The sequence below is a fragment of the Colius striatus genome, chromosome 12 (genome assembly GCF_028858725.1).
Source record: "Colius striatus isolate bColStr4 chromosome 12, bColStr4.1.hap1, whole genome shotgun sequence".
NCBI classification, from domain to species: domain Eukaryota; kingdom Metazoa; phylum Chordata; class Aves; order Coliiformes; family Coliidae; genus Colius; species Colius striatus.
Window position 1 is genome coordinate 11355334 of NC_084770.1, and position 27519 is coordinate 11382852.

General features: G+C 37.8%; 1 protein-coding gene and 1 long non-coding RNA gene across 2 annotated transcripts; one reads left to right on the top strand and one right to left on the bottom strand.

The window, feature by feature from the left end:
• Window positions 1–462: 462 nt before the first annotated feature.
• On the bottom strand, window positions 463–21650 carry DIPK2A (divergent protein kinase domain 2A). The gene is made up of 3 exons (XM_062006049.1): window positions 20805–21650; window positions 6379–6682; window positions 463–3555 (listed from the first exon to the last, which is right to left on the bottom strand). Exons 1-3 carry the CDS (start codon window positions 21456–21458, stop codon window positions 3224–3226), a joined length of 1290 nt encoding a protein of 429 aa, XP_061862033.1. The 5' UTR covers window positions 21459–21650; the 3' UTR covers window positions 463–3223.
• Window positions 21651–23851: 2201 nt separating this feature from the next.
• On the top strand, window positions 23852–26640 carry LOC133626482 (uncharacterized). Its single transcript, XR_009819548.1, has 3 exons — window positions 23852–23918; window positions 24117–24246; window positions 26363–26640. It is a non-coding gene; the product is annotated as an uncharacterized LOC133626482 (long non-coding RNA).
• The last annotated feature ends 879 nt before the right edge of the window (window positions 26641–27519 follow it).

Consider the following 27519-nt stretch of genomic DNA (forward strand, 5'->3'; position numbering starts at 1 on the left):
TACATGTTTGCAGTTCTTGGCAATGTAAGTTAAGGCAGCAGGAATGTAAGTAAAAAATATATATCTAAAAATCCTAGTGTTTTTGAGACAAGTTGTTTCTATTACCTATACAAGTTCAGAAAGTCAGAAGGGAATAGGTACTCTAGTGTAACTGCAGGACTTAGCTCCAACTGGAAATGCTCAAAAATTAATAGCAAAGGAGATTATGTAATTATGTATTTATCATTGTATCACAAATCTTTAAGCATTTATTTTACACTAACTGTTAGAATATTGTACTGAGTATTAACTGTAGAGTATTGTTGTGGTGTAAGCATCGTAAATGATGCTAAATACAAGGAAAAATAAGTTTCTCAACAGAAAAAATATCAACTTGTTTAATTTGAAAATATTTTTCACTTTATAGAACACAAAGACATATGTTGATAAAGTTATTTTTTAAGAAAATGAGTACTAAAGTAAATCTCCAAAGTGAAAAGATTCCTGACAAATCATTCATAATTTGGATCAGTCTATGAGAATGAAGGAGGGGAGAAAAGTTCCCGTCTTTCACTTTTGACAATGGTGCATTTTGCAACAATACAAAAATATATGCTATGTGTATTTTACTGCATCCTAGATAAATCATCTTAAAACACTTGCTGCTATGAAAATGAGTATCTGAGATGAGGTTCTTAAAGTATTCTTTATTAATATCATTAGAAGTTGCAGAAACAACTTTCTTTTAATAGAAAGGCACAGGGAGACAGTTTTGATAAAATATTCCAATTCAACAGTAACTTACAGTACAAAAGAACAACGGTAATGCACATACAAACCCCAAACATCTCATTCAAAAATACTTCACCGTGTTCATCAATAATAATGGGCAATGACTAAAAATATAAATTGTTATTTTACAATAAATATCTGATAGGTGCAAACGGAACAAGATTTATTGCTCTCCACAATGTTTTCCCTGTAGTGATTTTTTGTGTGTATGTGGGTTTTGTCTGTTTGTTTGGTTTTTTAAAAGTTCCAAATTCCTTTTATAATTAGCTTTAGTAATTTATTTCTGAGGGGACTAAACCCCAAACCAAATTTGATAGGACATTCTGACAGTTGCAGAACTGCCTCTAGTAACTAGAACTGGCAGTGTTTGTTTCTTTTACAACTTTAACAATCATACTCCACTCACTCATTGGGACATGTGGTAGATGTTTAAAAATCAACTTCAGTGATAAGTCAAGGCTTTTATGGTAGGGCAGTATTACCTAGTCTGAAGGTTAGTCTATTGTCTTTAAATAAGTGGACATTATGATAAAAAATAACATGAACCTTCTCTGATAGCTTGTCCAAATCAAACATGTAAAACTGTTTTCACATAAGTGGAAAAATGAAAATTAAAAGCTGCACTGGGCAACCTAACTTCAGAAAAAGAGACAAGTGATTGGGAGCAAATCAGGACTACGTAGGCAAAGATGACAAAGAGATAATTTCAAATTCTAAAATATCCTTAATATAGTCATCTAAGAAATCAAAAAGAATGCTGCATCTTTATAGGGCTCCACTTTATGAGCTTTGAGAAAGAAGGGCCTGTCAGTGAGATTGCCATTTTCCTCACTTTCAATATGCAGCAATTTGGTAAAGCAATAGTTTACATCAGTCTTTTGATGCAGTATGAGAGGCATACTAACTTAGCTTTTGAAAGTAGCACATACTGCCTTGCTCAAAATTCTTTCCTGTTTGTACAAAATACTGTTTGTACACTCACTTAAGAAATAATAATTTCCTTCATTACTGTTAAGAAGTGGTATGCATATGTTTCCTAACAGTATCTTTTTATGAACAAGACTTCAGGAAAATGAATCATTATAGTAGTTGTAAATAAAAAGAGCAAGCTTTAAGTCAGTTCTTGTAGCAGTAACTGATGTTTTTGTAAAAAATGTAATTTAGAAAACAACGGCAGATTTATATAAAACTGAACAAGTCAATTTTAATTGCAGTGGGAAAAAACTCAGTTAAAGAAATTGTATCTGGAGTGAATACAGTGCAATTAATTTAGCTGGTAAACTAAAAGATGAATATTCATTAAACTCCATTTCACTTGAATTCAACGGAATCAGGAATGATATAACAAACCACTAACTTTCTAGACATTATTCTTGAAATTAGAGTTTTCCTCTAGCATAAGCACATATTTATAGAAGTTCTTCAAAGACTAACGAAAGAACTCCGAAATTTGAATTTTGAGAATTATTAGATTCACTACAGTATAGCATTTTTTCTTTACTATTTATTTAGAAACTAGTAAGCACAATTTTCTTTGGTTTATGCTTAACTATACTGGATTAATGAATTTTTATTTTTAGTCAAACTTCTGTCCCAAATTTAAATTAATACAGGTCTTTATTGTAGTCTCTCTCCAATTCTCAAATTATCTCTGTTAAAAATAAGAGTTTGTTCATACCATGATTTCCTGCTAAACAGTCATGTGTATATACTGGCATGAACGTTAAAAAAGTTTTGTACAATAATTACATTAAGTGACATTTCCAATGGCAGAACTACAAAAGACATCAAATGAATGTTAGTGAGTGATATTTGAGTTTACAATGACCTGAAAAAAAAAACCAAAACAAAACGTCTAAGCATAGTAAAATGTAGTGTAAAATCCCATAAAATTAGACAGTAAAAGTGGGAATCCTGCACTCACAGTAGGAATGTACTGCACAGTATTAATATGAAAGCCTGTTAAATTTGAAACAATGCAGACGGCTAGATTTACCTGGATGTAAATGCCACTCCAAAGTGTTTAACAAACACAAAAATGAGACAATGATGTCAAGAAAAAGGCCTCTAAAACAGGCCATCAGTCTAACTTGACTTTCCAAGTAAGAACATCAGCTTCACAGAACTGTGACACTAATGCAGTTTTATGTAAAGTACCCTTTGACACACAGGCTGTCAATTAAGCTATCACAGTCTTTTTTGACCTACTCCCTTTTAAATAGTTAGGAAGGAGAGTCAATAGTAGCTCAAGTTTCAAATCAGCAAGTACCTTGTCTGTTTGCAAAGTAACATAACACCATAAAATTATATTTTATGGTATTTAGAAAACTGATAAACTAGTTTCTTTTTTTTAATTTGTTTTCTCTTTTTATTACCCAAGTTCAAAACTTCATTTTCTACGTGTCTTTGCAATAGTGTTTTACCCAGTGTTGCAAAACATTTTCACTGTGGACTACCTCACATTGTTACTCAGTTGTGCAAGGTATTCACGCAGTTCTTTTGCGGCTTGGAATCTACCATATCGCTTCTTTGGGTTGGCACACTCATCCAACAAGGCCTCAAGTCGGCCATCTTTGGCAATTTCAGCTGGGGGGTCATGAAGTAGTCCTCCAGAAGTGCCACGCCATGTGGCATGTCTTGATAAAAGGTTCTGACAAACAGCATAATAATTGTGGTCCACAGTGACACGAGCACAAAGAATCTCCTTTGAGAAGGACAGACAAGCTTCTTTATCACAGTCATCAAATTTGCTTTCATACCATACATCCCAGTTTTCAGGTTTATCTGTGAAATACAAGGAGACAGTTAAAATTAAACGGTGAGAGGAAGAAAGAGCATGTGTGTCTGCATACAATCAGGAGCTCAATGCACAACGAACTGGTAATATTTTAAACTATAAACCAACTTGGTTTAGATGTCTTAAATGTTCTAGTCTTCTGCTAGTTTGTTACATCCTTCTGCTGAAAGAGTCCTAACAATAAGAAAAATAAGAGAAAGAATGAATGAGGGTAAGATGGATAGTAAAGAAAGGGAAGCACAAAAATATAGCACACTAAAAACATGAAATCTACATTCACACACATACCCAGAGGAAAAAATATAGCACAAACAAGTATGAGAGAATGATCCACCAATGAAGTTGAGAGAAAAACAAACAAGGCATGTGATTTATTCTAGCAACACAGATGACGTTTCTCCAGTTGCCCTGGGAACTAACACTGGCAAGCGGTCTACCAAAGAACAGACAAACAAAAAGCGATTACCATAAACTTTTGAAACATTATCTTCCAGCGTCTTACTTTAGCCGTGGTAGTAATTAAGAAGTACAAATAAAAAAGCATATTAATTAAATATAATCTTTGAAAAAAGAAAAATTTCAATAAAACAAATGGCATTTATGTACATGTACACGCTCTTCTTTATATATATTTTATCAAAATTTGAAGGTGTAATGAGGCCTTGTCACTAATTTTTCTTCAACTTAAAACGTGGTTGACAGAAAGTTCTTTAACAATAATCCTAAGTAAAAGATTGCTTAGTGTGAGGTCTCTAGAGTTGTTACTACTTTTTGTTAGAAAACTTTCACCTTAAGTTTCTAGATTACTGACAGTTTTCAGATGTCCTTAGCATGGAGCCTCACAGTTTTGCAGATCTCTTTTAGCACTGTGATCTACAAGGAAAAACGTATGTGTTTGGTAGACTCTGAACTGATTGTTGGTCAGTTCGTTTGTGGTACACTGCAAGCCAGTCTAGAAAAATAAAGCATACTGAAGGATAACTGTCAAAAGTATAAAAATATGATACAAAATTTGTACAATGAACAGCAAACTCAAAATGGAAAAAAAGCCATCAACAAAGAATAGGAAAAAAAGACTTCGGCAAACTCAAACATGATATCCCATACAGAGTACAATTAGATGTTACTGTACAGACAGCATGTACATATTTATATATCTAAACAAACATATTAATCACCCTAGACAGAGATTGTTTAATGAAACTTTCCAGAAGATGAATGAAATCAGTATTAAATGTCAAGTTTATACAAAGATTGAGAACTTAGTGTCCCCTTTTATTTTCTGTGTTCTTGATTGTTATTCGTTAGATTACAAATCATGCACCAAAATCCTTGTTAGATTGAAATTAGTTTGAGAACTACAGACAACAGATGTAAGCACGATACTTTCAGCTCTCAGCTTCTGCAAGAAGCTACTTGCTCCTATTCCATATTAAAGATCAACTTTTTCAGTTTATTTGGTCACTTTTGCGACAAGAGAATTCAGACAGACTCCAACAGTAAAAGTCTTAAGTAATATTATTTTAAGAGAGTGGGAAAAGACAAGAAAAGAAAAAAAAGAATGACAAATAGAATGTCCACTTAAACATAAGAAAAAACTACTTCACTGTGAGGGTGATGGAGCTCTGGCATAGGCTGCCCAGGAAGGTTTTGGAGTCTCCTTCCTTGGAGGTCTTTAAGACCTGCCTGGATATGTTCCTGTGTGACCTGATCTAGGTGGACCTGCAGGGCAGCTGGACTAGATGATCTCTAAGGATCCCTTCCAACCCTACCATTCTATGATTCTATGATGTGTGTAGTCCATAAGTGCTAAAGTAAATGTACTGGATATCCAATATATTAAAAGGCTTTCTTGGTAGGCTCTTTGAGAACGTACAATAAATTTAATTTAAAAAAAGTTTAAAAAGCCCCAAACCCCACATCGCCAAAAAAATCTACCAAAACCTTAGTCTCTTGTAGAAAAGTCTGTGGATAGAAAATAGAGCCTTAAAATTCATTCAGAAGCACAGGATATTAAGTCTATTTGAAAAGCTTGAAAAAAATCCATTCACCCAAAGCAAACTGTATTCACTTGGCCTATTGCCATGAACTGCAGAGTCTAGGGTTTCATGTTCAATGCCTCTAGCCCTTAGGTCTGTAAAGTTTTCCTTGTAAGCTCAAAAGGGATATAAACCCATATAATGCCACTTAGTCAAATATCTCTCCTGCTGCCACTGCTTTGAGCTTTTACAGTTGACAGAAAGAGGAACAAAGTTTCACAAGTCCCACTTGGAAACTGCACTAAAATTACCCATTCCTTTAGTTCCATTACAGAACAACAACCTGAACAACTGAACCAGGGGCAGGCTCTGTAACTAAGACAAAGCAGGCAGTAAGACTGTCTCATCATTCACAGAAGATAAAATGCCAAGACTTCTGTCCTTACAGATGTCTGGAAAAGATGAAAGAAACCTCTCTTAGTTAAGGTAGAGTTTTGCCAGCACATCTGTCTATCTGTCTATCCATCTGTACAAACCTGTCCAACATTCAAACTCTCCCAACCTTTCTGTTTAAGCAGAATTAGAGAGATTACAAGTATAAGTAAATCAAGTTCAGGTAAGCTCAACTCTTTGTAAATTTTGCAATCTAGTCAAGTTCACAGTACACTAACTGCAAAATAAAGCTAATTAGTTTGTTAATTAGTAATCTAGTTAAAAAGTCAACAAAATGAGTATTTGGCAGCTACATATACTTTAAATACTGTGCTTGTAGAGAAAGAAGCAAGAGACACGGGGGCGGGGGGGGGGAGGGGAGGGGAGGGAGACACTTACTCTGTCTGATTAACCTTTTGTCTGCTACTAGAACATTTTCTGCATCTACAATGATAACTTTCCCATCTCTTGGTCCAACTGCAAAGTTGTCAAAGCTGACATCAAGGAGGTAGAGTGCAAATTCAAAGTCATTATTTGTCAGCTGCTCAGCTATTTCCATTAATTGCCAGGCCAGATCCACTCGTTTCTCCCATGGTGCATTAAAGTAACTCCACAGCTCTTCTCCAACGTAATTGACAGCCACCATTCTTCCACATGCTCCTAAGTACTTTGCGAAGGGCCAGCCCTCATCAGATGGGAAACTCTGTATAGAAAAAGATTTTTATTAATACAAAAGAGCTTAATTTTAAAAATCTGTTCAATAAAACGTAGAAGAGACACCTGTAAATACCCATCAACGCCACATTTCCAGATATACTTCTAAGTTTTGAAGGGAAAGACAAAAGCAATGCAAAACGTATGTGAGCAAGAGGCCCTGCTAGACTACTAAAGAGAAAGTATTGGAGAAACTGAAATAATATACAATTCATATGTAGCTTTCCATATCTATTTATCTATCTACCTATCTATATTTACATACACGTGCACAATTCCACCAACTATCTTTTTGTATTGGTATACTAATAGAAGTATATTTCCCACCAAGGTAATTTTCCATCTAATATTTTTAATTAAAACCAATTTTTAACAATCTAAAGGAAAAAGCTTTAAAAAGTGACCCTCAAACATCTTCTCATTTTTCCTAACTGACTGGACTCCTTTGAGGATCTTCTCACAGAAAGGATTACAGAACAGCTTAAGGTATAAAAGAGTAGGGTTTGTTATGCCTCTAGTAATCCTTAACAATCTACCTCTTGATTAATCACTACGTTCATACCTTCTGTTTATTACATACACACAGATGCATAACATTTTTATCAAAAGTATGACCTGTCTCCAATAGTCTTCTTGGAAGTTAAGATACTGAATAGTAATGACATACTACAAGCCCTTAAAAAAATCCAACATACCAGTTGTGCTGAATGTGCACAGACAGTCATTTCATCCACAGTATGTGTCAGGAAGAAACCATTAAAATATTAAATAAGAAGCCCCAAATGCAAAGTGTGCACTCTTTAAGAATATAATGTACACTAATTTTAACAATTAGGAGATACCACTATGTGCACCTGCTCCTTTCTTATGCACTACCTTGCTATTGTGTCACCAGAAGTATCTCATGATCAGTTCTGCACTGATGACATAGGAAAGGTTTTAGCATGCTTGAGCTGAACACTATGCTGAGTTTCTGTCTGAATGGAAGCTTTCTACTTCCAAGATGGCAGAAAACATTTAAGGCAAATTGAGAAAAGAGTCACTGGAAGTAAATACGTTATGTAGAACACATCTGAACTACAAGACCAGTCAGGGAAGAGGTGCTCAGCACTCACACATCTGTGTGTGTATCTCACTTAAAAAGAACTTAGAAAAGTTAGAGTGGTTACACACCCCATGATCCTAGCCTTAGAACCTGTACTTCCCCTACAACAATCCTTAATCTTTCCTTTGCCTGTGCTTCCTTTGATAACAAAGTTTTGATCATTTTATCTTAAGCATCAGCATCAGCTGACATCAAGCCAAGGTTAGAACACCAATGTTGGCCAGAAACACTAAAAGCTCTGTAATACACAAGAAACTGCAAGCGACATCTGCTCCCAAGAATAAACACTTACTGTGAAATACAAACAGCAAAGTTAAAGCTGTAAAGTCAATTCACACACTAAGACTTCAAATTTAGTATTAAAAAGTTTAATATACCACATGAAAGCCTCTAGGAAACACAGGAGCTTCCATGGTGCAACTTCTTCCAGCAATTTATAGCCAGCTACGATTCCATTCTCATCCTTTTCAAATCATTATCTGAAGAAGTAGAAAACTATATATAGGTGGCTAGGAAAAAAGAACAACTGCAGATGACACTTTCTCCCCCCCCCACCTCCTCAAAAAAAAAAAAAAAAATAAAGCCTTGGGCATTCCTTTCATTTTCTATGACACTGGTATCGGAGCATGTCAATCCAACACTCGAAATGACGCTCAGTTTTGAGACTCTCCAGCCTCCCATACCTACAGCTCCCATACCTACAGCATGCTCTTTTCCATCATTCTTCTAAAGGCCTTTCAGAGAGAGAAGATTCAAGATCAAAGTTCCTGCTTTTGAAACATGTACCTTGCCAACTTCTATCTTTATGTGACCCAGAGCCCTTCCTTGTATCTTATTCCAAATATGTATTTGTCGAATAAGAAGGAATCAATTCTGATTCTATGGCAGGGGAGAACATGAAACACTCAACCCTCCCGCATTAGAGCAGTCTAAATGTGGGATTTTTTTTAAATAATGTTTGGAAAAGCTTAAGAGAAGTATTATTACCAAAACCATAAAATATTTAACAGATGATAGCATCAGAGCACACAAGATTATTATTTTAAGATTTCCATTCTAAATACAAGCCTTATGATTTTAGGGCATGCTGTTTAATGTTCTCTAGCTACTCTCATGAAGATGAACTTTCTAGTTTGCACAAATGAAAAATGACCACTTTCACATTTAAGTGGCTTTTGTTAAAAGGGCATGACTTAACAGTCATTAAACCACTTTTTGTTTGATTTAATAAAATGTTATGGACACCCTAATCAAGCCTGTATCTGAAATGAAGGCTGAGTAACAGGTTGATTTGTACCTAGCTTCCAGCAGTCCTTCCCTACAACATTGAAGAACATTGTAGTTTGTTCATCTATGGTCTTTATGTTATTTATTATTTTTGAGATATAATTTTGGAGACGGTAAAAATGTCCATTTGTTTATGTGTCATCATTTGACAATTGGATCCTACTGGAAGTTGAATATCCACCCCAGTCATTTCGGCTTGAGGTGTCCTCTGTGGGATTTTTAAGGACTCTTCAAAGTTTTTACATAGCAAATGGGCCTGGCAGTGTGAGGTTAGTGGTTGGACTAAATGATCTTGAAGGTCTTTTCCAACTGTAATCATTCTATGATTCTATACATAATACATGGAAGAAAATAAAATCATAATTAATGTATTGGTGACATAGTTTGCCATTTTTAAGACAACAGCCATTTAGCTAGCCTCTAACATGGCAAGTGTAGGAGACAATTTTAGGAGAAATAACTGTGCTTACCATTGCAAAGAACCACCTTTTTTGGTAGGTCAAAAGGACATCAGATTCATATTAATAACAGAACAAGTTCCAAGTTTTTAGGGTGCCCATGCTTGGACGCTATTAATGATCACATGATCTACTCACAAGGGCAAACCTGGTCCTGAAAAAACTGAGGATAAATAAGAACTAATCTGATGGGTTTGTGACATGTACAATATTTTCAAACTGTGATGCCACATAATTGCAGAAAACTAAAACTCTCTTGACAACCAAACCTGCTATGTAATAAGGATGTTATCCAGTTTTCAAGTTTTTTATCTGTAGGCTTCAGGGCTATTTATGAAGATGCTAAGTACATACAAATATCCACTAGTTCAGCAAGCCAAGTGATACATTCTGCAGTTAAGAAGTTGACTTTGTTTTTGTTGCTTGTTTTGATTTTCTTTTCCAATTTACCTCCCCATCCTATGGGATGTGTGGGGATGGGGACTGAATGAGTGGCTGCCTGGTGCTTCATTGCCAGCTGGGCTTCAACCATGACTCTGTGGCATTAATAAATGCCATAAAAATGAGACTTCATGTACATTTATCATTACTGTATTCACTCCTGGATCAAAACAAACTAATAAATAAGTGGCTGTTGACCATTTAAAAAGGAACATGCCATTTCACTCACGAAGAAGCAAGCAGCAGTTGGTGCTAAGGCATAACCTCCAGATAACTCTGGGCAAGCAAAAATCTTTCATTCCAGTGACTAGGATCAAGGGGAATACAGGGAAAAGATGCTGGTAAGCAGTATTTGGATACCTGGAAAAAGTCATCTAGCTTTCTTTGTATCGGGAAAGTCTGAATGTGTGTACCAGTGTGTTTCAGTCCTGTGCCCATACAATGTGTATATATCAGTCCTGTATCAATGCAAGTCTATCCCATCTGTATCTTACAAACCCAAATTTATACCTGAAATTCAAGAAAATCTACCTGATTACATTTTCACAGAAACATAGAACCACAGAATCTTAAGTGTTGGAAGGGACCTCAAGAGATTATCTACTCCAATCCCCTTGCCAGAGCAGGCCACCTAGATTAGGTCACACAGGAACTCATCCAAGTCATAAACATTGGTTTAACTAATTTCACGAGTGTGCACAACATTCTTGTATTGCTTCATTTTGTCAGCATTCAATGCAATATATTAAATTGCTACAGCAATAACACCTAAATATTTTTATTTAGGAACAACTTGGAATCACCCCAATCCTTCTCTTTGTCATCCCTCTCCTTTCCTATATTCCAGTTCTGCTCTGCCTGCGTCTTTGCCTTCCCTTCCAAATAAAAACTCAGCTACAAATAACTGAACCCGGCAAAGGTCATGCCACCATTGGAAACAAAGGTGTCCATCCCTCCCAATCCATCAAGCACACTTATGTCAGTCTCCTTCCTCACGTCACTAGAAAAGAAATGCAGTTGGTATTTGCCGCGCTGGTGTTCAGTTGTGTCAGTAGCCCGATCCAGCTCATCACATCACCATATCATGCTAGTAGTGACAACAGGAAGGGAGAAAGCCTGAACAGTCAGATGCAGAAGACAGGAAAGAAGCTAAAAGAACCTTTCCAGCAGCAGCAGCAGGGATTTAGTAACAGACTGAACTTATGTTGGAAGTACAGCGTTAGTCACAATGGTGCTCTGATTCAGAATACATCTATTTTGTTTCCTGCATTGTGTACATTTAATTTCACTTCATACAAGAAATTCTAGGAGCAGTTTAGTTTATTAAGAAGTGAACATCCCAGCCATTACTAGTAAAATACCTGCATGCCGTATCGTAACATGGATATATTTATAACTCTGCAGTAATAAAAAGATCTTTTGACAACAGGAGTGCAGGGAATCCTGCCAACATCTGCACATGTACAAACAACATCTCTGTTTTGGCTCCCTTCCAACTGGCATATAACAGCCACATCCACACTTCATTACCCAAATCAGTAGCCAAAGAAGGGGATAAAAATATGTACAAGTGCCTCATTCAGCAGTTTTATATTCACTCAGTGAATTGACAAGAATATTAATTGAAGTGCAGATCTTTTGTCTTTGCAAGTAGAGATTTGTAACTTTTTGTACTACTCTATTTTGAAAGCATCACTCCAGAAAAAAAGTGCAGCTAACTTAACAGGAGGACTTTTTTTTTTCTTCATGAATTAAAATTCTGAGAGTCAGTAAGACATGAACACAAATTTTTATGGTCATTAAACTTGTTTTCCATTAACAAGTTGCATTTAGAAACAAAAGCCTTAGCAGATAGCAGCCCAAAGTCTCAGATTTCTGTAATGAATATAATTATTTTAGTTTTTATTTTTAATGCTCAAATTATTAGTACTATAAATACGTAACCAGATTATTTCCTGCTTGAATATACTATTTGAAGACTTAAAAATGTGCATTTCACAATTAAGATAAAAGCTAAGCTTTTGATCAAAACCAGAAACAGTTATCCAACAAAAGAATCTGCAATTCTGATGCACCCACTCACATTTTATCTGAGGATTTACACACCAATGCTATGGAAACCACAAACAATTAAGCTTTCAAAAGTGTTTTAAAATATAGAAATACATACAAGAAAGAAACAGGTAGCTCAGTAAGTTTCTCCTCATTAAAGTTATCTTCTCTATTATCAGAGAAATATATGTAGTCTTCTTACAGAAAGACGGAAAACAGTAAATATGACAAAAAATTGCCATTTCCAGTGACACATACATTGAAAAAATATTTTAGTTGCCCTAATTAGCATAGCTACAAGATATCTCTCTAAGCAAGTCTTAAAAACTTAAATCCTATCAAAGGGACAAAGGACATTTTGTTCCTGAAAGAATAATACTGTACTTATGTATTAAAGACCAAACACTGCCGTCTCCAATTAATAGGGTAAATTTATAATTTCACTGATGCATAAAATGCATTGGTCCTCCTCACTTCCATCTGTCTAAACATCACAAATTTGCCACTGGTTTTGAATGTTCAGAGCTACAAATTAGATCACGCAGTGAAGATTCACCAGCTTGAAGCTGATAAGGCTTATTGTAGTCTGCAGTAACACAAGTTCCCTTTAAATTAAAACACTTAAAAGAATATTAGTTTATCATAATCAAGCACATAATTCATCCTAATAATCAAGTCCAAAAAAAAGCCTAAACAGTGTAAGTAACAACTGACATCTTTGAGCTACTGTTCCAGTGTAGAATTTTGAAAAAATCCGCTTTTCATTTCTAAAACTACTCTAGAAGCTGCTACGTGTCACTACCTATTTCTATATAAAGTGACTTCTATATCAAAAAATCTCCAAACAACAAACCACCAAACAAAGAGCTGCACCTTATACATGTTGACATCAAAAACCATATGCAAAAGAGAGTGGGGACTTCACTTCCTAATACTTACAACCTTGAAGACTTTCATGGCAAAATTACACTCTTTGTGACACCTTCACTAAAATCATCCTACTAAACTGTGCTCGCCCAGGCACAAATTGGCATGGCAAGTAGAATTTAAATAACATGCTTTTCCTCGAAAGGAAAAAAATTAGTTCTCTCTCACTAAGTACTGTTGACTCTGCAGTGTAAACAGAGGTAGTACTTGTATTAGTCACCAAGGCAAATAAGTAAAGTTCTGAAACCACAAAGGACCGGAGATAAGATTTTTACAATACAACTTTTCAGAACAAAGCTGGTTAAAATGCACGGTCTAAAAACAGGTGCTTTATTTTGTCAGGAATTGATCTGCACTCCAATGTATTTGTGAATGATAGAGTATAATGAAAACAATTTCATTCTCAACTATATGCCAAATCATTTAACATTCAGCTTCCCACAGAAGTTAACCACATATAAACTACACACAGAGAAGAGGAGGTTTCATTGAATACTCTAAATATTAGTGTTCTCATTGAAACTACCTTTCTTTCACGTATTTGACTTTTGTTTAGGTTTCTTACATCTCAGCCAGTTACTAAATATAATTCATGTCAACAAGAGGTACATATCAGGCTTAATTGACACATTGTAGGACAAAAATACAGAGATAACTCTAAATACTCAAAATTAGAAGTTGCTCAATGATTAAGTTGAACACTTGAACTGTAAAAGTTAGATTTCACAATGTTAGCAGACATGTAATTTCTCCAAACAAATTAATGAATGGTTAAGCAAAAGAACTGCAGCAAAGAAAATTTAATGCCATATTGCTCATTACCTGTTCAAATTAGTTTATAGACCATACAAGTGGTTTAGATTAGATTTCCAACAGATAAATATTATCACTATCTACTTGTCACTAGTTATGAGTCCTCAAAATATATATATACATATATATATATGTATATACACACATATATATAAATGTTAGCAGAGCTCATCTACTTTTTTTCCTGAAAGTTAATATGCAAAATTAAAGAGACTATAACTAAGCCTCAATAACTTAATTTAGAGAAAACACAGTTCTCTCCCTACATCAGACATACCAGAAGCAAATGGACAAAATTGATATTTCAAGGCTTGGAACATGGGGTAACACATTTTTCTTTGTTATTGCAAACTGGTGAGTTACAATTTATCAGGAAGACTTTATTTACACCTGTATAGTGATTTCTCAGCAGTCTTTAAATTAAGATATTCATCATAACACATACCCCACAATAACTTAAAGAATTTCCAGACTGTCCTGAAACATTCCTTATACTTTATATATATGTCTTCACTTTAGGAAAGTTTCCCAAGCGAGAGAGATGAAAATAGTTTTGATCAATTAAGGAACACAATTAAGTACAGTAACATGACAGCAACAAGCCAATTCCTAATACTAACACTCATATGTCACTATAAAAAATAATTCTCAATGCAAACAGATCAATGGAATATTCTTGTAACATGAGATATTTTAATTCAACAAAGCAATAATTTTTACTGTCTTCTTAAAAATGTGCAAAATCAAAATTCAGAGATTGACAAAAAAATAATCTCCTTTCTGTACATTACTTAGAAGTATGTAAAATAGGAATCAAGAGAGACTTAAAGTCTCAGTGTAACATCCAAAATTTAAATCTTCTACTTTCTGAATTATCTTCTCTACAGGTGTTGCTTGACTAATTTGCCCGAAAAAAAAAGAAATTTTAATAAGAGTTAAGCCCTGAAAAGAAAATAACAACCCCCCCAAAAAAATCAATTTACCCACAAAGCAGCACTTACAGAGACACTCCTTATGCCTAGTTTAATTTATTGCAAAACCAAAAATAGCTTTCAAACAAAAAAAAGCCCCAACTGCATGGAAGTAATTTGGGAGCATGAAATCACAATTTATAATTTTGTGCATCAGACTACGATGAATATTTAAAATGAAATAACGTATGAAATTGCAGAAAATAAAAAAACCTCAAAGCAAATGGAGATAACCAAGACTAGTAACAACTGACCTCAAAATAGGTTTTAACTTTTTTCACAAAAATCAGAGGAAAATATTCAACATTTTTAATTACTACACACTACATACTAATCAGTATGTAAAAATGCCAGTATCTGTATGAGCCAGGACTTAAAGAACTTAAGTCCACCAGAGGACATGTGAGGTTGGTGAGAAAATTGCCCTAAATCCACTGCCTGTATTTAGCATAGGAATTATGAGAAACACCAAACTGAGTAAAGAAGAAAATTTAAAAGATACTAAGTGTTAAAATCAGATGGCATTCTAACAGTGTATTTAGAATAGAACTACAGAAAATAACCTGAAACAACCACGAAAACAGTGTGTATGATAAAAAAGAGAAATTCCAGGCAAGAAAATTTGCCCATTTACTCCCTACTGATTTATGTATGGATCAGCAAAAGAATTCTGTAAAACATTTGGCTAAATTACTACTTTGAGTGAATTCAGCACAGAAAATTGTTTCAAAGAGATCATAGTTAATGTCTTAATATATGTTTACCAGCTGCCAAGTATTGTTCCTTGCTGTAACAACACCAAACAGAAACCCCAATGATGACATGAGGAGAAACCAGAAGAATTTTAGGTTATGTGGCAACAGACTGTTCATACAGAGTAATTATACTAGAAATAGAGATACAGCTGTTGGTTTTCTTTGTGGGTTGGGTTTTTTTCCCACAAGTATTAACAATGATCAGAAGTTGCAAGAAGAATAAAGCCATTAAGCTCTCTTATTTTGAAAGCTACACACATATCTGAAGGAAGGTAATGACTTATACCAATCTATTTTTAAAAATGCAGAAATACTGCTATTTTCCATATATATATTGGAATTTTTCTTAAAGTCAGTCTTCAAGACTTGTAATTTATATATGACACAAATATTTACCATCATTCTTTGAAGAATCTCAATTTTAAACAGGTTAAAAGCCACAGTGGCACTAATGCACTCTTAAATATAATTTACTGACTCCTTCTATATTTTTGGAAAAAAGTAGTCCACATTGCTTGCAAGCATTTTATTTAATTTTGCTTTAATAGCAAATTTTGTGTATAAGCTTCAAGTTTGCTTTGAAAACAGTGAAAATGCATTGTCATTCCAATAGTGCATCTGGTAATACTGTACACCAACAGCTAGCATGAAGGCAAGTTTGAATATTGCAAGACCAAATCTTGATGTACTTTTGCCACAACAATTTATAGAATTCGTGTCTCAGTTTCACCAGGACAGATATGATCTATGTTTTCAGCTAACCATAAAATCTTAGGAGAAACACAACCACTTTACGGGAAAACACAATTTTTGTAAACAGAAACATTTTCGTACTTCAACACCCAGTGAGTTATGCTGTTGTCTCTCCAACTTCTAAAAGAAAGAATTTTCCACTTTGCACTGGTTTGGGGGCACTGTTGGTTTTGGAGGGGGTTTTTTTGTACTTAGGTAAAGAACTTCAAACTTTGCCACAGGTCTCCACATGTTGGAAAATGCATGATTCCATAGCATGGCTCCCAGCATGGCAGCTATGGTGTCATGACAGCAGCTCATAATCTGTTAGAGATGGCCACCGTTGCTCTAAACAGGAAACCTGGAGGCTGACAGAGACCAGTGCAGGAACTCTATAGAAAATAAGAGGTGTGTTTAGACAACGTTTAACTGTTCCCCAAATCTTTCTGTTGACTTTCCTTTGTTCTGGAAAAAAAAAAAATCTTGTTAAGAATTGGAGAGAGGGAATATAATCATTTGTGAAAGTGTCAAAGACTGAACAATCTCAGCCTCTATGGAAATTAACAATAGAACATTTTTGGTTCTGTAACAGTGAGTTTATGTTTCTATTTGCCACCAAATATAAAATTATTCAAATTATTTCATAAAGCTGAGTATTATTTGATCATACATCATGGTTAAAAAAATGAATAAAGTTCTCCACTATGGTTATTTTTAAAAGGCATATTAGCAGGTAGGTAGTTTGTAAGAGGTCATAAAGAGGATAAATCTGCTTACATCCATGATGTTTGTATGAATTCTGCAAGAAGTTAATATTCACACTGCACTCATTCTGTAATCCAACTTATTTCTTAAATTATGCCACTTCTTCACAAGGCAACTCTCACCAGCCTATCTTTGGAACTGTTTGACACACATAATTAGCATATCAATTATGAATCATACGACATGCACAGATCCTCTCCTCCAGGTAATTCCTATTTAAAATACTCTGTTTTCCATTTACTGAGTTGAAGGGAACAGCAGCAGGTTTTGGTGTTGCTTTTGTCTAAATAAGATATTCATCTTTCCATAAAGTACTGGACTAGATTTAACGAATTTTGATTACAAATCAGAATTTATTTTACTAAAAAGTATTTGCCTTTATTGCAGAGAAGGACTATTACAAAGAAGAAGAAACTCGAACCAATCATAAGTCATACCTTGATCATTTACTTCAAGTTAACTATTTTTTTCTTCAGCTCTCGCATACAGGTTGTTTCATTCAAATGTGAACTCAGATTAAAACTGTGAGACCAATTAATTTCTGAATAGTTTATAGCAAGATTCTATGAAGTAAAAATAATATTTTAGTAACCAGAATATATGTCATCTGTACCAAAACAATACTGCAGATGTCCTTCCATATGTTTGATGAAGTAAAATGGCAAAAGGGGACGAATTGTCCAGTGTGCACACCTACACAACTGCTTAACCAATGTGGATAAAGGAGGTTAAAAATAAAGCTATAAAAAATACAAATATTGATTTAGGATTACAATAAATAACCTATACAAAACAATACTGGTTTATCACTGTTCAGAGACTTGTAACAAATGTGTATCATGCTACCGGTTAAACTCCACCTGAAAACTTCCTACAGCAAAAGCTGTAAGTTGAGTTTTGACAACATGCAGCTTGTAAGCAATGTCACTTTAAGAATAATACATTTGCCAAATAGGTTTCAGGTTAAAATCCCAATCTCTGAGAAAAAGTCTTATAATCCACAAATTACTGGCACTAGTAGATGACTACAGTGAATTTTCTATTATAAACCAAAGATCAAGCTTTAAATGCAGTGCCTATTTAAATTTTCTTGTTCCTATAACATAGTTAAACATAGAACTTTAATGCACTGAACACAGACTGTTTAGGAGTTATCTCCACTTCCAAACCAAAACTGTCATTCAGTGTTTTAAATGGTCACAGTAATGTTTCATGAAACGCTCAAGGCAAAAACTAGCAATGCTTTTCCTAGTGCCTTCTGGTGACAGACAGCATCAGTTAGATGTATAAATGTTTTATTTAGTTAGCTTAAATGAAAATCTGTTTCTTCACATGATGTCATGCAGGTTTCCTTTCTTGGAACCAGCTGATTTTCAGAACAAACCTACAAGTCTCGTTCCTGTGTCAGTATCTGCCCACATCAATACTGTGGAAACAACACCATAAGATGTTTTACATCTATGTAAATACAAGTAAACTCCTCAGTAGTGAGCTACCACTTCTCAAAGTAACTTCACCTGTCATGAAGAGTCTCTTACATCTTCAAAAGGTGCATAACAGAATTATCCATTCCTTATGTGTTTCCCGGGCAGAGACTGAGAATGAAGTAGTATGTGATATGTCATGCAAATGAGAATAGTTCATTCAAATTCATATATTTAATATATTTCATTTCCTACTGAGAAACGGTATTCAAACCTTCAGCACTCATTACCAAAGTTAACGAATAGTCTTCTGGAAGATACATTAAGAGCATTTCAACACACAAAGCTGGCCTGTAGTCATTCAGAAATAATTTCCAGGATGTAATCTGTAAAAATTTTTACTTATTTGTAAAAATTTACAAGACTCTGCAAAACATTTTTTATGTGATAAGAGGTGAGAGACAACTTTGCCACACTCTGGATGAGTAAAGGTTGCCTCACTTCCCACTGATTTGACCTGCTCCGCTTTCAGCAACATCTCTTCTAAGACAAATGGTGAATGTGTTAAGGTCACATTCAAAGATTTTCATCTCTTCAAGAGATCTCCTGACAGTCTCAGGGTTCATCCACAGCTTATCAAGATGCTGACAGGAATCAAGGCTCTTAAATCAACCAGTGCTGCTCACTGCCTTTGACCCGTTCCATAATGATAAATGCTGCAACTGTGCCATACCCTGTGTCTGTAAAGAATACAATGGTCCTGCAAATGATGAACAAACACACAAAACTGTTTTGTGGTCACCTAGGTCTCCACTCAATATGTTGGAACCTGTGTTCAAAAAACATTAAGTTGTACGAAATGCAGCCAAAACAAATTGATCCTCAAAGAATGTCCCAATATACTCAGCAAACCAGTTTCCATTTTCATACTTCAGTGGAGTTTCCTTTTTCACTGTGCTCAGAAGCAATGTTACAGCGAAATGGAAGAGATACACTGAACCTGTCAAGAAGCAAACTTGAAACTTTGAAAACAAACTTCAAGAGGTGTAAGTGGAGAGACAGAAGGACAGAAGGCATAATATGATAAAACATATTTTTAATTGAGTTCATAAATGCATTTTCTAGAAATTAATCAGTAGGTGAATTTGCTGGCAGGTAAAGCCTGCAGTACTGCTCTTAAAGCATGTCTTGGGCTCTCCCTAGAGAAACAGCAGATATTTGTAACAGTAATCATGCAGTGATGCTTTCAAACATATTTGTAAATATTCTTTTCATCACACATCAAATAAAGATAAGGATAGTTCAGTCATTAGACAAAACAATTCCCCCGTCCAAACTCTCACACTAAAGGCATACTTGGTGTTCCCTCCATAGTGTTAACAGTTGAAATGCAAAGCTCCCAATTTAAATAGATATGTAATAGAAGCAAGTGAGTGATGCCCCAGATTAAAAAAAGTTTTCACCTAAAAATTTACATGAGCTGTTAAAGCACAAATTTCTGGTTGGCACACATAATCAGTCCTCCTAATTAACATAAAATATGTAACTGGTGAAACAGGGGATTCTGTTCATTTGTTTGTCACTTCATTTGCAGGCTACAAAACACCTATTTCTAACTTTTACCAATAGAAAAATAAAACATTATATTCAGTTCAGTTTTTCACAGGGAAAGCAGAACAGCATTACAACAAGTCTCTACCCACTATCCATTAAACTAGACCCTAAGGAGCTAATCACCGATTTCCATAGCTGCCCAGGAATATATGCATTATGGGAGACACCGTGGGATTAAAACCTAACACTTAACTGTAAGAAAGGCGTAAACCCATCACAAAGCCTTACAGCATGCAACCCCACTTTGCTTCCTGAGGAACAGCTGCTTGCTTTCACAGTTTGCTACCAAAGCTCCCTGCCTAGATGTGAAAGACGAGAAGGATGGACAACGAGTCAGAGCCTTGAAGCACGGCAGCACCGAGGAGGAAGACAAATCGGGAAAACACAATAAGTCTTTGAGGAAGAAAGTGTGAGACAGAGATAAAGGAACGCCTCCTGCCCAGCGTCGGAATCAGAGACCCTCGCCTCAGCTCACCCAGATGGTCTCTTTACGTTAAGAGCCACTGTTAGTGCAAAGGGCTGAAAGGAGGACCCCAGGGCTTCGGGGCTCTTACCGAGGCCAATTTCCCAGAGGCCCTGCTCTCCCCGGCACAGAGACACAGTTGCGGGCAAGGAGGGGGTGGGGGGCTGGGCCACGGAGGGCGCTCGGCTGGGACAAGGCTTCCAGCAACGGGCCGGCCGGAGCAGGCGGCGGCTGTGCAGCATCAAGGAGAGCAGGTGGGGGCGGCCACCCACCCGCCCGGCCGGGCGCCGGCAAGCGCGCTTACCTGCAGCACCAGCGGCTCGGGGTTGAAGGCGAGGGTGATGAGCAGCTGCATGCGCTCCGCGTCCTTCAGGTTGCGCAGCAAGAAGCTGCCCGAGTCCTTGGTCTCGGCATAGCGGCGGACCAGGCGGTCGAGCAGGCGCTGCGAGGGGCAGTGCACCAGGTCCGACCAGCCCTCCACGGCGTCGGGGGTGAGCAGCCGCACGTCTCCGTTGAGGCTTGCGAACTCGGTGGCGTGCAGGGCCTGGAGGAGGTCGCAGCGGCCCCTGCCGGTGGCGCGGCGGCAGATCTTGGTGTCGATGTCGGCGAGCTCCTGCGCGGAGCCGAGGCGCTTGAGGACGACGCGGCGACTGCCCTCGCGGGGCTCCCCGTAGCGCGCGAAGTAGACGTTCTTGACGTTGAAGAAGTCGAAGAGGCGCAGGCGGCCCCAACTCTCCAGCCGCAGCTGCCCGTTGAGGAACTTGCGGCACCAGCTGGTGCCCCAGCAGGCCGGGCACTTATTGAGCTGCAGGAAGCGCCGCTCCGACAGCTCGTTGCGCTGCAGCGAGGCCAGCAGCGAGTGCGTGTTCAGCACCAGCGCCGCCGCCAGGCTGCCCAGCACCGCCAGCTTCACGTAGCGGTACAGCCGCCCCAACTTCAGCGACACCAGCCGCAGCATCGTCCCGGACCGGGCCGGGCCCCCCCCCGCCCTCGGCCGCGCTCGCTCCCCGCCCCGGCCTCGCCGCAGCTCCAGCACCAATAAACTCTCCGCCTCGCCGCTCGCCCGATAAAAGGCAGCCAAGTTACTGAGGGGACGGTGGGGAGGGGGAGGGGAGGGGAGGCGGGGAGGCGCCAGCAGCCCGCCGGCACGGGCGGCCCCGCCCCCGGGGGTGGGGCGCCGCCGCCGCCGCTCCCGCCGCCGCGGAGGTGGGCGTTAGCCGCTCGCCCCGCCCCAGGGGGCGCCGCCTCCTCCCGCCGCCGGCCCCGCCCGCCCGGGGGGCGGCCTCGCGCGGGCCCCGGCCGCCGCGGCGGTTGGCTGCACGTGACACGTCGCCCAACCCCTCGGAGGAAGGGGGCGGGGCCGCCACGCGCGAGGGGCGGGGCTGGGGCGGCCCATGCGCGCGCGCGCGCCGGAGGCGGGGCGGGGCGGGCGCCTCATCCTCGGCCCCGGCGCTGGCCGGACTCTCGCGCCGCCCGGGCAGGGGGCGGAGGGGTCTGCAGTTGCGGCCGCCATGTTGCCTGCTTCGCGCCGGGGGAAAGCGTTGGCGATGGCTCGCTGCCCGCGGGAAGCGGCCTGCCTAAGGTCGGCTTAGGCCCGTGGCTGGTGGGACCCGACCCGACCTCGTCGCTGCCAGTGCGGTTTCCATCACCGCGCGCTGCCCTGCTCGCCCCTCACGGCCCGCCGCTATCGCCTGGCGCAGCTCACACCCGTCGCGAAGCGGCAGCTCCCTGCCACGCGGCGCCGTGCCGCGGCCCCCGCGCACCCGGACCGGCGCGGCGTCCCGCCCTCGGGGCCGCGCAGTGTCGGGACGGCTGGCTGGCGGCCGGCAGCCTGCTGGAGCTGCGGCCCTGCCCATAGTGCCCACCTTGCCGTCCTTGTCGGGAAAGAAGCACGGAACGGAGGTTCGTGCAAAGCATCTCCGGTAACTGTAGCTGCAGGAAACGCAGGTGCACAAACCAGTGTGGTTTGTTGGGGCCACAGGACAAGTTTTCTAGTTCCAAATTCCAAGTCTGGCAAGGCGCAGTTCACGTGTTCAGTAATCTCTTGGTTTTATAGTGAGAACACTAAACAAGGTCTTTCGAAGGACATTCATCCCACCCCGAGTCTGGAAGGAAGGTGTAGCCAATCTAGTCAACTCAATGAAGAGGGGTGGGCGTGCAGACTGCCTTCACATCCTTCCCTAGCAGAGGCACCCATGTTAGTGGTGACAGGTTAAGAACCATGCTGTAAAACTAACACAGAACAGAGTAAGAGCGATTAATTAGATAAAAAGGTGGAAAGTGTTCATCTGTTCCAATTCTGTGCTTTCCCAAGCTAAAGACAACCTTCACACTATCTGTTCATTCTCAAAAGTGCAGTAAGAATATGATCCTTGGGGGAAGACATATAGCAGGCTGGATAATTGCCAGTTATTTCATTTGCATGGTACATTAATTTTACATGTAGAATATTGGAAATAATTAGTCTTTTTACATTAGCATGTACTGATCTGCCCATGTATTGTGTTTTGTCATTTACATGTATAAAAACAGGTTAAAGAATCCTCAGACTGAGATTTGGTCACTGTCAAATGTGTACAGTGAACATGCATCACTCTATGTACACATCGAACATGACCCTGCCTCATTCAATATGTCTTGTTAAATGCTATTTGAAGGATCAGATAATCCAATCAGCAAGTTCTAGTCTACAAACCACTGGTTTTAATGGAAAATAAATATATATAACAAATATATCTAGTCTTCCTCAACTCAGGTCCTACTTGTGAACACACTGCTTGAGGACACATTTCAAGTAATGACAATAGATCCTGAAAGATCTCTTTTTTTTTTTTAATGTAAATTCCAAACTCACTAGCCAAACATATTTGGCCTTCTTTACATGCCCTTAATGTTTTTTCATCTAACAATATTTAGTCTGTAATTTACTAGTCACTAACAAATCCAAATATAATCCAATATATTAAATTAACATTTATTTTCTACATTGCTCGTTTCTCAAGCTTTCTCATTTGTTCAGTTGTAGGGAAACAGCTTGAGCTTTCTGAATGTGAACAAAGTATGTTAATCTTTACTAGATTAAAACATCATTCTAAAGTACAAAGAATCTTTTAAACACTTTAACTCATATGCTTTTCCAATGACAATGTGGTATTCACGTTGCAAACCTGTTTCTAAACAGATCAGAAAAATTGCTCTGAGTTACATAAAAGTTACTCTTTCTGGTTTTGCTGTAATTCATTGTATACGTTGGAAGTTGTTTCTGAGGAAAAAAGGAAGGTGGAAGCGCCTTCATATACAATGTGGCTGTAATTATTTTCACAGATTTACAAATTTTGCTACATGAAACAAAGGATAATGAAGGTGCAACTGATTCCCTTTGGAAGACTGAACAGGGTAAAAAAATGAGGCAGAGTTGGTAAGTAAAGCAGAGAAAGGAGAGCAACTGAGTAAAAAACAGTTAATTCTGTGAGAATGATAGATACATATCTCTAAAAAAGCATGATTTGTGAATGATCCATTTCAAGGGGAAAGGAAAATCCATTTCAAGGTGCAAGGGAATGTAAATTAAACTAGATGATGCACTATAATATATGCATTTCCTGTTTTTTTCTAGAATTGCTGACTTCTGGCTAAGCTTCAAAGGAAACTACAGTAGTTTTCATGGGAGGACTTCATTATATTTGACAGTATAATTCATCAAATATTCCAGTGACTGTGATGAAAACATAGACCATCAATGGAGTGTAAGTGCACAAAGTTTTCTGATGTATAGCACATTAATTTAGTTACAGAGGCTTCTTTGCATTAGCTCAGCAATAGCGCCTCGGTTTTGCTGTATGTTATGAAGTGTCATTCTAACAGTTACCTATTATTGCTGAGTCCATATATGGATTTTTTTACATCTCTTCGAACCAGTTTGTGTTGGAGTAATGCACAGATCTTTAAAATAAGTGGACACAATATATTCCCATTGTTTTCAGAGACATCAAGAGGTTTCATGAACATCACATACAATATGGCTTACAGAGACATCTTACACAACATTATATTACCTAGTGTGTTGGTTTGAAAGAAGACTTGAATAGGTAAAGGCTTTTTCTCTCCATGATAAGAAAGCAAGCAACCACCCAGAATTTAAACAGTTTAGAATGAAAAGAAAATCCAGCAACTCTATGTAAAGCTCTGATAACAAACTCTAGCTCACTAGGGCACTTCACTCTCAGCTTTTCTGTTTCAAACTACAGAAGGAGCAGCTGCCCAAACTGGCAGCTATCTCAAAGTCCTTGCAGATACTGCCAAATAATCTGGACTATCCCTCTTTTGGTAGGTTTTGGTTTTTTTGATTTTGTGTAGAGACTCGTGCCCACAGTCAATCACAGGATCACCTTGTCGCTTTCAAGTAGGAATAATTGTCACTTAACCAGAAAAGTCTGAAAGATGTTCCAGGAAGAGCAATTCTAAGTTCTGCACCTTTATAATCAAGAGTTTACATATTTCTGCTCACATGCATCAGACTGACTGCATACACATTGTTCAGAAGCCTGCATCCCAGGAATGCCCAAGATTTCAGAATATTTTGCCTTTTTATGTTGGGACAACCATTCAGCCACCTCAGACATCATTCAAATTTTATATGGTTGGGCCATGTAAACTATCTATCCAGCCATCCATCTATTCCAGTCATCTTAGAGATCGAGAGGGAGAGACACCGTTTGCAGTTGTCTGAGGACAAGTAGCATAACCTCTGTTCTGTGTTCTACTTTCTGCAAATTCCAAATATATGTTACTGTGTATGTATGACAAAATTAAATTAGTATTGCTGTTCTGGAAAATTAACACCTAAAAGGTGGTTTAGGTTAATCTGTCATATGAGAAGTGGGACAGACTGTTCTTTAACCAACAAACAGTTGCAGCAAATTAGTGTTTTGTGTATGTACAAAACCAATTCTTTCTTAGAGGGCATACAGAAATAAAAATGAAAAAAAAAGCAACAAGGTTACAGTTTTTTTGTAAATAGTCATCACATTTTTGATTGGGTTGAATTTCATGCACTTAACATACTGGACATGCTGCAGTGCAACACAAACACTAGCTCTGTAGAATTTTTGCCTTGAGTAGTTTGGCATTTTTTTGTCATTTTCTTCTTCCTTATAATTGCTAAGTACTACATTCTTTGAAGAGCTGAATATCACTATACATTATTTTGCTGAATCAACATCCTAGCAAATGTGCTTTATCATCATAATATGTGCATTTGCTGATTATAGCACTGAACTTGAATATCAAAGGCTGCAAAAGTATTAAGTTCTCTTTTCTCTTTCTTCACATCTTCAGGTATAGCTTAAGGATGGTCATTATTTTTGTCCTTTAAAGTAAAAATCTATTTTTATTCTTATTTCATGCAGTTTGTTCTTAATATTGGTATAATAATAAGGTGACAATGCAAATGTCATCCTGGGAAGCCTATTTAGTTTGTTTCTCGTGAGAGTTTTGAAATCTGTCAATGAAAATCATTTGTTTTCATCTTCAAAGATTACACAATAGTTTCACCTTAAACACACGAGATCTTTTATTTCAGTGCAGAATTGTGCTACTTTTAGGGATAACTTGATTTTTTTCAGTTAGTTTTATGTGTATTATAGAACATTCAATATAGCTGTTTATTGAAATGTATTATTGCTTAATGTGGATTTTCAGGTTTGTCTGCTGAAAGAGTTCAGGGTTATGGGTTTTCTCCTTTCTTCCTATATACCACTCAATGATCAGGCTGCAAGTTTTATATTAGAGTAATCAGAGTTTCATCAGCACTGAAATTGTAGACCCTGAAAGTTATTCTTCCTTTTGTGTTATTTTATAAAGTGTGAACCTGATAAGACTGCACACCAAGTTGAATAGAGGATCATTGACTGGACATTGGCTTGGACTTTTATGGAGTTGTCTTGACTTCAAAGGATTATTTACAAGTAATTATTCATATTGGAAGAAAGGAACTGAACACTAACTTTCTAATTTACTTCATCATGTTTCTTCAATGGTGACTGTCCATTTGTTAATAAAGTTATCTTATTGTAGAGAGTGCAGATCTGTAATACAAGAAGCCACACAAATGCTATTGGCGACTTTTGTACTCTTCTTTACTAAAGCCACTATTACTATAAATGAATCTCCAAGTGACTATGGGAATGTGTTGCTATGGTAACTATGATCCACAACATCAGCTGCTTGCTTTTCATTGCTGTTGCATATATATGTTAAAGATGACCATGGATCTTCTTTCACTTTTAGTGTGTTTCACCTGAGAAAAGGACATCAGCATTTCAGACGCTATGTATCTAATGTCAAATGAGGCCAAGCTATGAGTTAGCCTTATTTAATCTTTCAGTTTGTTTGATAGTTGTTGAAGTTAGCTAAAACCTGAGCTTTAATGTGATTTTTTTGCCATGAGAAATTGCTGCACAAAATGTAACACAACAAAGCCCCTTCCATACTGTTTTGTCCCATTGAAAAGATGAGAAGATTTTCCAATAATTTAGTTTCAGAGAACATCTTAATTGTCAATATTTATAATTTTTTTAGTAATTATAGTCAACAGTAATGAAGAAGTTTATGTCCCTTGCCAGCCTTTCCAAGGGAAATATAACTGGGGCTTCTGTCAGACCTTTTTTTCCTCTTTTCTTTTATGCCCTGTACTCTTAAGAACTAAAATCCAGTCAGTTGTCCTCTAGTTCTACACAGTACTCTATTTCACACTTTCAGAGTCGTCTTTAGATCTAAGCTATGCCAATCTGCTATGCCATTTAGATACTTCCTAAATAGTGTGTCTCTTGGTCTGTCAGGCAGAGGAATTACAAAGTGTGTTCCTTATGTCAGTAAGAGTAAAATAATCCCATTAATCTTCTTAACAATCTTGTGAGATAAGTATTTTTTTATTGTCCCTGCTTTATAGATGAGGAAAATATAACACAGAAAGATTACAAGTCAGATTGAAATTTCTAGTATTACTTATAGAAGTAGAA

Excerpts from the sequence above, each read along its gene's own strand:
- DIPK2A (XM_062006049.1), bottom strand. The coding sequence starts at position 21,458 with ATGCTGCGGCTGGTGTCGCTGAAGTTGGGGCGGCTGTACCGCTACGTG. Across the intron at positions 6,683-20,804 it reads CCGAGCCGCTGGTGCTGCAG|AGTTTCCCATCTGATGAGGG; the intron begins GTAAGCGCGCTT and ends TTTTCTATACAG. Across the intron at positions 3,556-6,378 it reads CAAAAGGTTAATCAGACAGA|ATAAACCTGAAAACTGGGAT; the intron begins GTAAGTGTCTCC and ends TGTATTTCACAG.